Below are 10,858 nucleotides of genomic sequence, written 5' to 3' on the forward strand. Positions count from 1 at the left end.
ACTGCATGAAATAGTATGTTGATATGGTTTTTCCAGTGTTTTGGCATTTTAATCCTTTCAATTATGTTGTTTCTCTTTTAATTGATTCTTGTTTGACAGGCCTTAATATTGTTTAAGAGTCTTTAATTCATATGGAGTCATTAAAAGTTGAAATTAGAATGTAATTGAAGAAAGAAGTGAAAAAGGTCGAGCTGCAGATTTCCAGTTCTTTAGTTACTATTTGAATTTCTAGCGAGATTGGACCTAGTTCGAGCAAGATTTTGAATCAAGTTTAAGCGAGATTTTGAATCAAGTTTGAGCGAGATTTTTAGCTCGAGTGAGATTCTATTGGAATTTCGAGCGAGATATCAAGTTCAAACGAGGTTTTGAATCAAGTTTAAGCGAGATTTCAAGCTCGAGCGAGATTCTGTTGGAACTCCTAGTGAGATTTCAAGTTCGACCGAAATTTTAAATCAAGTTCGAACGATATTTCAAGCAAGGAGCGAGATTTCAATGAGCCAACGAGAGATCAAGTTTTGAACGAGATTTCAACTTGCAGCAAGAGATCAAGTTTTAGTCAGATTTTCAATTCAAACGAGATTCTTGAACAGGTTTGATTGGCCCAGTTTAGTTTTAAAATTGGTTTGATTGGCCCGGTTCAGGTGGTTTACATCTAGTTCAAGCATTTTTGGGTCCGGTTTGGAGCTGTTTGAAATGGGCAAGAAGCGGTTTGGAGCTGTCAACTGTTTTTTGTAATACATAGGCTTTTGTTTTCTTAAAAATGCTAAAACTAAAAACCGTATTAGTATGTGTTTAATTGCTTATGCATCTGATGTATGTTATAATTAAATAAATCTTGTATATGCATACAGTATGCCATATAAATTTAAAATCCCACTGTAGAAAGCATGTTACATACATTAAAAGTATGTTATAAATTGTTATAATATATAGTATGCATGTATAGGGTTTCTTTTAATATAAATCCTATATTAAATGCCTTTGATGAATGTTGTGGATGTTTAACATGTCTAATTTTTGTAAGTTGTTATAAAAAGTAAAATAGACTTTAAAATCTATAACGAAGATACACAACATGCTCACTTAGGTTAACAACTAGTTTTATACCGTTAAAATAGATTGTTACCTTATAAAATTTGGTTACAAACTCAAATCGGTTCATAAACCTGTCTAAGGCTGAGGGTACTTAAGTTGACGATTTACGTAACACCTCCTATCTAGGGATTATGACCGAAAGATTGAGTGTTGTTAACTGATTTTATGAGTTTGCGTGAGTGGTGTAAGGTTTAAAACTAGTTTAAATGCTTAGAAATCATAGGGTTATATCCAAATATAAATGCTATACTTGGATAAAAATGACATAGACTTAGGTTGTTTGAAATTTAGCCGTTTTTTAACCTAAGTAAATAAAATACCCAAACATTTAGAATACTTCAGTGGGAGATTAACAATATATTCGATATATAGTTATTGGCTCTCATGTCCTCAAGAGTTCACACCATGAGATCCATGCTCAGCTTCGTGTCACTTTTACCGCGACTACTCCATTCGGAAAGTGTTTGCATAGGTCAATAATAAGGTGAATGGAGGAAGTAGTTCATAGTAAGTGGGTGAAGGAAATGTGTCAACATTGTCCTACGGTCTCCTCCATTAGTTTGAACCGTGAGATACCTATGTTGCGCCTGTTGTTATTTGTAGGCGGCACTAGCTAGTCGTTAACCACGATGATCCTCACGGAGGATTGTAACATAAGACTCAGAGCAACCCAAGCTTCAGTAAATGAATATGATCTTATAGTTTCGTCTGGGCATTGTCTTCATTTCGGGGGCATATTCATACCGTTCTATAAGATTTGAAAATGGCGGGTCACACTTACAAGAATTACTAATTGTTAGTAAAGATCTTGACCAAAAATGATAACCAAAAGAACTATAGGAGTAAAGAGTTATTCTGATATTGTATTTGATCAAGAATTGTCTTGCTTCAGTGAAGGAATTGTTGACTGCCCCTCGATAATAACTGTTCTAAATCACTAAAGTATCATTGCAAATAAATAAAGATTTATTGGGTACTTTATTATTTTGCTAAAATTGGATTCAGATGCATAAAGTTTAATAGAATTTGTTTAAATTATTTCAGCAATGTCGAATTCAATCATACAATTGCTAGCTTTCAATAAGTTTAACGGTGAAGGATATTCAAATTGGAAATGCAACATCAATACAATATTAGTTGTGGATGATTTGAGATTTTTGTTGACAGAGGGATGTCCTCTGGTTCCCAGTACAACAACAAACCGAAATGTTCGAAACATCGATGATTGGTGGGTTAGGGATAATGAAAAAGGCCGAGCCTACATCTTACAAGTATATATGATGTACTTAATAAGAAACATGAGGTAATGCCCACCGCCCGTGAGATAATGGTGTCGCTTCAGGAGATGTTCGGGCAACCGCCATTCTATGTTCGATATGAAGCCATTAAGTATGTCTACAATACTTACATGACAGACTGGTCCAACGTTAGAGAACATGCTCTCGATATGATGGTTCATTTTAATGTTGCTCTGCCATTCAGAACCAATGTTGTTATGAACAAAAATAATATTTCAAAATTCTTATTTGCTACTATTTTTACTATTTTACATTATCATTTTTTATTATTTGTTACAAGATTTATTAAGATAGTTTTCTTTTCAAAACACATACTATTATAATCCAAACTAAAATAATCTATTACTTCAAACATAAACGATTATAATCAACTATAATAATATAGAATATAATAATTAATTCTTGGCCTCAAACGCGGCTTAAGATTTAAGAGAGCTACGTAATTAAGTCAATTTCATTAGTAACTTTTTTTCACAACAGATTTCAATATCAATCACAATTTCCAAAAACTCCTCAAAACACCAGTGACCGAACAAACAACAGAAGAAGTAACCACAACAGGACCAACAACAGGGATCAGAACTGGGTTCATCATCATCGCCATCGATGCCCTTGTTGCCACTGTGATAGCAGCAGCAGCCACCTTCTTCAAACCTGCTTGAACATCCGTCATCTTTGTATCAAACCGCACTTCTTCTTTTTCTTCTATAATTTTGGTTGTGGATGAAAATAAGTAGTAAGATCCCTCATATATATAGTCACTAAAATGAAATCATGCACAAACTTCCTTCTTTGCTTTTACTTTGGTCTCTGTGGGAACCGTAGCCATATTCAAATTTCTACCAAACTAATTAATTAGACTTATTTGATCGAGGTAATAATGAAGAAGAACCTCCTCTAGTCTTAATTTCCTAGATAGACTTGGTTACAATCTCCACCAAACGGGTGAAATTCTGAGAAGAACTTCCGACGGATTCAGCAGCTTTATGAGCCAAATCCCGAAGAGTTTCAACTTTCTCCCTCATTAATTTCCCCTCTTCACTACCCAAAACTTTTCCAAACGCCTTCAAAACCCCACTCTTACTCACGACGCCTCCTTCTAAACCCACTCCAATTCCCCAAACATTTTCCACCGTCTTCAAGTTCATCCTCTGATCTCCCAAAAACGGCCGCCCAATCATCGGCACGCCTCCTCCAACGCTTTCCAATATAGAATTCCAACCGCCATGAGACACAAACGCTCCGACCGAAGAATGCATCAATATCTGAACCTGAGGAGCCCATGGAACGATTTTCCCTCTCCCTGTTTCGAGAATCCCCTTCGGTAATTTTTCCTCTGGGATTCCCCTAAATGACCAGAGAAATGGAATCTTACTCTCCTGCAGTGCTTCTGCTAGCGCTGCGAGTTCGTGCGGCGGTGGAGATAGAAACCCGCCGAAGCTTATGTAGACGACGGAGTTGGGTGGGTGATTGTCGAGCCAGGGTAAGCAGGCGTGGTCATCAAAGGGAGGTGGCGGCGGTGAGAGTATGTTGAGTGGACCGATGTTGAGGTAGTTGCGGAGGGTTGAGTTCAGTTGGTTGTGTATTTGTGGGTCTATTTCTTCGAATGAGTTTATGAGAACAGAAGTGACTTGTGGAAAGTGATGACCCATTTTGTGTAGCATATTTGGGAAGGGTGAGTCTAGGCTCAGAGACAGCACTTCTTCAGGTAAATCGCCTGCCTGCAATTCTGAGAATCCCGGCAAGAACTCCAGGGATTTCTCTCTTGATCCTGCCGGAAAATTCTTCTCGTTAATTCTTAATAAACGTAGAACAAAATATAAAAAAAGATCTTGCAGTCATTACTTTTAGGTTCGAATTTACAGTTAAGAACAAAATTTGCTTTTAAATTCTTTTTCCCTCCCTTTTAAGAGAAGGAAAATATTCTCCGTGCATTGTGTAATTTTTGGTTGTAATTTATAGTACAACAAAAAAATTATTGTGTTAATTTTTTTAAAAAATATATATTTTTAATCTTTTTGATATGTAAAATGCTTGGAGCATGAGATTAGTTGCACTTAATTATTATTCGGAAGAAAAACTCCTATGGCTCAAGCTTGTTCATTTTTCTACAAATTTTATCATTCAATCCATATTGTCAAATTTGTTCCGTTTTAATCTCCATATTTTTTATTGTTCAATTTTAATCTTCATATTTTCAATAAATCTTAAATGTTGTCCTTAAAATTAATCTATACCCAATTGATTAAATAATAATAATAATTTCCAGGGAAGAAAATAAATTTTATATGGATATGTTTTCAAAATTGATAGTGAAACTGCTTAGGTAACAAAAGAAATTGGAAAAAAAATCAATAACACTGACATTGGGGCAAATTTTTTATGATATATTAACATGTTCAAAATTGATAATATAGTAATGTCGTATATTAAAATTAGAAGTTCAGTGGTATAAACTTGAAAGTTGTAACTTAATTTAAGGAAAAAAAATAGACATTGCACCTCGTAATATAAATTTTCAAATAGAGTAGAATTTACAAAAATAGTAACGTAAAAAGTGTAACTCAAATTCAAATATAATGTCATAAGTTCAAAAATAAAATAAAATTTATGATTCAACACTAACATAATTGGTAGATAAGATATTACTCTTCTTCGGCATACTGTAAATTTGAATTAATAAAACGATTAAAAAATGCGACGTACCAGAAGATTTAATATCAATATGCTGTCTAATGAGATCCGTGCAAAGATGCACGAGCAATGGGCGAGGCCCCGACGTCCAAAGCGCCACCCACCCGACTTTCATTTCCTCTGCCATTTCTCCCACAAACCAATAAAACGCATCGCTAATCAAACACCCAATTCCCTCTCCCATCTCCCTCGCCGCCGCCTCCATCCCCTTCTTAAACCTCTCCGCCGCCCCCTCCAAGAACAGCTCCATCACTTCCATCTGTTTTCCCGGCCCCAACACAAAACCCTCCGGCAACCCATCGCCGACGTCAAACCGCTTCACTCTGTCGTCCCCAATTGAGCCCCTGCCCGAGAAGATGGAATCGTTGGATTTAGCTGTGCTGAGGAACGAGAATCGTACGTCTGGGGCCGCGTCCGAGAGTTTCCGTACAAGCGTGAGAAGAGGCCCCGCGTGAGTTCCGAAAGGGAATGCCAAAACGGCGACATGCTTTGTCGTTTCTGGGGGATTGGATGTTGACATTGGTAGTAGAGGCTGCTGCTGCTGCTGCTGGGCTCTGCTTTTGGTTTAAATTTTACGGCTGTAGGGTTAAAGGGGGTATTGAATTGGGAGAGACAGAGACAAAAATGGGGTAGGTTGATACCAATTGCAAAATTAAAAGACGGTTGAAAATGGATGAGCTAGCTTTCACCACGTCAACTTCGGGATTCATTCATTCATTTCTTCTTTAATTTCTTGCTTCCACTCTGATTTTGCGTACGGATTCTGTTATAATCCTTCTAACAGCCATAATGGGCCGACGACAAGCTCAAAATTGCTGATGATCAGCACATTCCCCAATTGGGCTGGACTCAATATTGCAACCGATCCATTATTTACTCTCACTTTAGAATTAACACAAAAAGGGAAAATATTTTTAAGTGGAAAATTCTCTCAACACCTCATATTTCATAAATATTTCAAATATTTTGAAAGTTTGAATTATTTCACTCAGAGCTTTTACCTATAACTCTGGATAAAATCATTCTTTTTATTTTATTTTTTAAAAAATTATTGTTTAGATTTTAACATAAGAAGTAGCCATATATTTTCCTAAATGTCTTTAAATTTGATTTTTTTTTAAAAAAAAGGTCTTTTAGTATTATTTTTGGAAAATTTTATCCTTTTTATATTTATTTATATTCGTTTTATATATTATTTTTCCTATTTTTGAAGTTACTTTAATGATGGAGAGAGAAAATGCATTTAATATAGTTTTAAGAAAATATATTTATTATAAAGAGAGAAAATGCATTTAATATAATTTTTCTCATTTAATATAGTTTTTTTTTTGGATTAATGATTATTTTAAATATACCTTAGAACATCATGATAGATTCATGATTATTTTAAATATACCTTGTAACATTTTGTTAGGTATTTGAAAATATTCTAACCAATATATGAAATATACTACAATTTATAAATTAGAGATTGACTCAATGCTTGACATAAATCATAATATAAACCAATATATGAAATATACCACAATATATAAATCTTCATAAATTTCATTCACACTACAGTATATATATCATAATACAATAAGTTTAAATAAAAAAGAAAACACTCATTTATGTCAAATAAACGAATACATATATTATAGTATATATCAAATTTCCTACCAAAGCTTAAAACAAAGTACATATATACCACTATATATATATATATATATATATATATATATATATATATATATAAAGGAAAAAAATAAAGTCCACATCCATATGGGGGTTTATAATACATAACCCTCCATCTTCCTCTCTTATTCTTCAACCATGGCCGCCACAGATCTCTCTTCCCGTTGTCGTTGACTAGATTTGCTCGCCTTGCCGTGCCGTGGACCGAATTTGCTCAACTTGTCAACGTTGATTTGTCCCATGTCGTCTGCACTATCGATTCGTCTCAAGTTTTTCGTGTCATCTCGTGTTGAGCCATCAATTTGCCACATATCATCATCTACCGCTTGCAACTCACACCGTGGAAGGAGAAAAAAGAGGGAGGGGAAAGAGAAAAGAGGGAGGGGAAAGAGAAAAGAGAGGGAAGAGGAAGAAATTGGTGTGAATTATGGGGGAGAGAGTATGCATGGGGGAGAGAGTATGCATAGGAAGAGAGAATATGCATAGGGGAGAGAGAGTATGCATAGGGGAGAGAGAGTATGCATAGAGGAGAGAGAAATAAATAAATGAACATTTATATATATACACGTAAGTGAGGTCTAAATTGTAAATAGTCATTAATATTAGTGAAAATAGAGAGGCTAATAAGTCTTTTTTTGTAAAAAAAAAAAAAAATGTTTAAGATATTAATGTAATATATGTCTATTCTTTAGGTCTTTTATGTAGAAATCCCTATTCTGTTTCCTTATTCTCATCAATCTAATTTTTTTACTTTCTAAATTACATCTACTAAATCCAATTTATAATCAATTCGTATAAGATTTATCTTAATACGTTTGCCTTGATATTAACAGCTTTTTTAAGATTGTTTTTTTCAATCAATTACATTTTTTTTCCTCAAATTCTAGTGGATTGCATTTAACACATGATTGTTATAAGCGATTTTGGACTAAAGGATAGAAGCGATATAGCGAAGAATTTAAAAGGAAGCTATTGAGCTAAGAAAATGTTAGTGATATACAAGCAACTGGTCCAAGAGGATGAGATAGGCTTAAGGAAAAGGACTTATTTGGCTTTAAGCCAAAGTAGTCTTATCGTGTTAGAATATGTGCCAACAAGGACAAGTCAAAAGTGATATGTCACTCAAAGACTGCCACGTCACAAAGGGAAGCCAACGCAAAAGAAGACAAAAAGGGTTGAGTCTGTTACGATTCTCCTCAACAAAATTAATCTCTCATTTATTCTCCTTCACTCTAATTGGGCCACTTGTAATTCATTGTTTTAAATATTATTTTATTATTTCTTGAATATTAATTTGGGACACCTCTGTATAAATGTGGGCTATTTCTTCTCGTGTAAATGTAAGGAAAGGAAATACTGATTACATCTTAAATCTCCCTTTCCTTTATTTTCAAACTTGGTATCAGAGCGATTTTCTTGGTAAATGCCAACGTTGTAGGGACTGTGTTCACGAATTCAACAAAATTCAGCACTCCTCCACTTAACTAGCAACTCAATCAAATAACCAGCACAAAATTGGAAAGGGGAAATTTCATGTTATGGAAGACTCTTGCGCTGCCAATCCTTTGAGGATACAAACTTGAAGGACACATATCTGAAGTTAAGAGCTGCCCACCGATGTACGTTACTCAGAACACTTGAAGGATTACTGATTCCAGCACAACTTCGTCAATCTCCAAAGCATCAGGAGGATTGTCAAGTTCAACAGATGAAAGAACTTTAAATCCCCTATATGAAGTCCGGGTTACAGCTGATCAGCTTCTATTGGTTGGTTGTATAACTCATTGACACTTGAAGTGGCAGTCTAGTTGATAGGACATGAAAATGCCAAAGGTCTATGGGATGTCATTCATGCTCTATTTTGCGTACAACCAAGAGCAGAAAATGACTACCTACGACAAGTTTTTCAACAGACGCGTAAAGGTAATAGCTTAATGTCTGAATATTTGAAACTGATGACACTTCATTCTGATAACTTGGCACAGGCTGGTAGTCCAGTGTCCACTTGAAACCTTGTCTCTCAGGTCTTATTTGGATTAGATGAGGAGTACAATCCTGTAGTGGTTGTAATCTAAAGCAAACTAGAGATTTCGTGGCTCGATATGTAGTCCGAGCTGCTCTCCTTTGAAAAACGGTTAGAGCCTCAAAATACTTCAAAAGATGCAACCACGTTTGGGCCCAATGCATCTGCAAATGTTGCCTTTTGTCATAACCCCTCTACTCCAAAAACCTCTAGTCAAGGAAATAGTCAATGAGGGAACAGGCAATAGTTTAATGGATCAAGAGGGAACAATAACTTCAATGGGGGAGGAAACAGGGGCAGAGGCCGTGGAAGAGGAAATCGACCAACATGTCAGGTATGCTCTAGATATGGCCATGTTGTAGATGTATGTTATCAAGGATATAACAAAAAATTCATCCCAAATCAGAACAATGGAAAACGAAACACAAATAGTCACACTAACACAGGATCAAACCTATCTGCCTTTGTGACTTCACAAAACTCAAACCCATTCCAAGCAGAACCAACAGGTGACTTCAACTGGTATGCAAATAGTGGAGCAATCAATCATGTAACAACAGATCTCAACAATGTTGCCAACCCTTCTGAATATATAGGTACTCAACTTGTTATGGTTGGAAATAGTCAACAGTTACATATATCTGCTATTAGTAATTCTTTTTATCCTCAAATGACTGCAAACTCAATCTAAGGAATGTACTATGTGTACCCAATATAGCAAAAAATCTTGTTAGCATATCAAAATTAGTTCAAGAAAATGCAGTGTTTGTTGAAATTCATAACAATTTTTGTGCTATTATGGACAACTATACGAGGAAAACACTGGTGAAAGGAGCACTTAAGGATGGGCTATATCAACTGAATGAAGTAGAGGTGGTACCTGTTGATCTCTCTAAAAGCAATGTTGTGGGTCCATACAGTCCTATGAAAAAAATAAAGGCTCGACTGCATTTGTACTGCCAAAAATCTGTATAAAAGTTGTGGAGTCTTAGGAACTGTGGCACAAGAGGTTGGGTCATCTCTCCTCATGAGTTTTGGTACAATACTTACAGTTTGTAATTAGTCTACTAAAATGAATGAAGATACTTTAGTTTGTGAATCCTGTCTTTTTGGCAAAACAAAGAGCTTTGGCTTCAGCTTATCGGGATAGAGGTAGGCAAAAAAGAAATTTTCGACAGTTGTGGATCGCTCGAATAAATGCAGTAATTCGATCCAATAAGGTAGACTACAGTTATAGTAGATTCATACACAATCTGTACAAGACGAAGTTGCTTCTTAATTGGCCCAAATCGCTATATTAAATAGAAATTGTCTTTATATGATTTCCAATGAGATCATAAAATAAGAAGATTCTTTATTCCCTCCCCTTTTCAAACTCCACAACTCGAGCAAAGGAAAAATTTGATCTCCTTCACACAGATGTGTAGGGACCAACATCAGTAATCTCAACAGAAAGGTATTAGTATTAATATCATTTATTGATTATCACAGTAGATACCTATGGCTATATCCTCTCAAACAAAAATCTGACACACTGAAGTTTTTCAGCATCTTCTTCAAGTAATTAAAACCCAGTTTAACACCACAATAAAAGCCCTCCAGTCAGATAATGGTACTGAATACACTAAAATCCATCAGATGTGCAATCATTTAGGAATAACCTCTCGATACTCATGTCCTTATACCTCAGCTCAAAACGAACGGGCTGAAAGGAAACATAGACATATTGTGGAGATAAGGCTCACTTTGCTAACACAAGCATATATGCCTTTGATGTTCTTGTGGGATGCCAGTCTTGAACAACAAATCACCTCCTCAAATAATGTACAATAAAACTCTGGACATCACAAAGATAAGAGTATTTGGATGTGCATGTTTCCATTGCATAAGACCTTACCAGCAACACAAATTTCAAAAACACTCAAAGAAATGTGTCTACTTAGGGCCCAACTTGATACATAAAGGATATCGTTGCATGAAAAAGGCAGGTAAGGTTTATATATCCAGAAATGTTAAATTCAATGAACTTGACTTCCCTTTTTCTTATGGCTTTCAGGAACATAAGAACTCT

The 10,858-nt window shown here is 35.4% G+C and overlaps 1 protein-coding gene across 1 annotated transcript; it reads right to left on the minus strand.

The window, feature by feature from the left end:
* Nucleotides 1–2,854: 2,854 nt before the first annotated feature.
* On the minus strand, nt 2,855–5,740 carry LOC120071725 (flavonoid 3-O-glucosyltransferase-like). The gene is made up of 2 exons (XM_039024108.1): nt 5,100–5,740; nt 2,855–4,164 (listed from the first exon to the last, which is right to left on the minus strand). Exons 1-2 carry the CDS (start codon nt 5,605–5,607, stop codon nt 3,305–3,307), a joined length of 1,368 nt encoding a protein of 455 aa, XP_038880036.1. The 5' UTR covers nt 5,608–5,740; the 3' UTR covers nt 2,855–3,304.
* Between the last annotated feature and the right edge of the window lie 5,118 nt (nt 5,741–10,858).

Source organism: Benincasa hispida, chromosome 2 (assembly GCF_009727055.1).
Source record: "Benincasa hispida cultivar B227 chromosome 2, ASM972705v1, whole genome shotgun sequence".
Classification (NCBI taxonomy): Eukaryota; Viridiplantae; Streptophyta; class Magnoliopsida; order Cucurbitales; family Cucurbitaceae; genus Benincasa; species Benincasa hispida.

What these genes read in the sequence shown, in the direction of transcription:
- LOC120071725 (XM_039024108.1), bottom strand. Translation starts at nt 5,607, where the DNA reads ATGTCAACATCCAATCCCCCAGAAACGACAAAGCATGTCGCCGTTTTG. An exon ending in TATTGATATTAAATCTTCTG is followed by an intron (nt 4,165 to 5,099) that starts GTACGTCGCATT and finishes ATTTTCCGGCAG; the next exon opens with GATCAAGAGAGAAATCCCTG.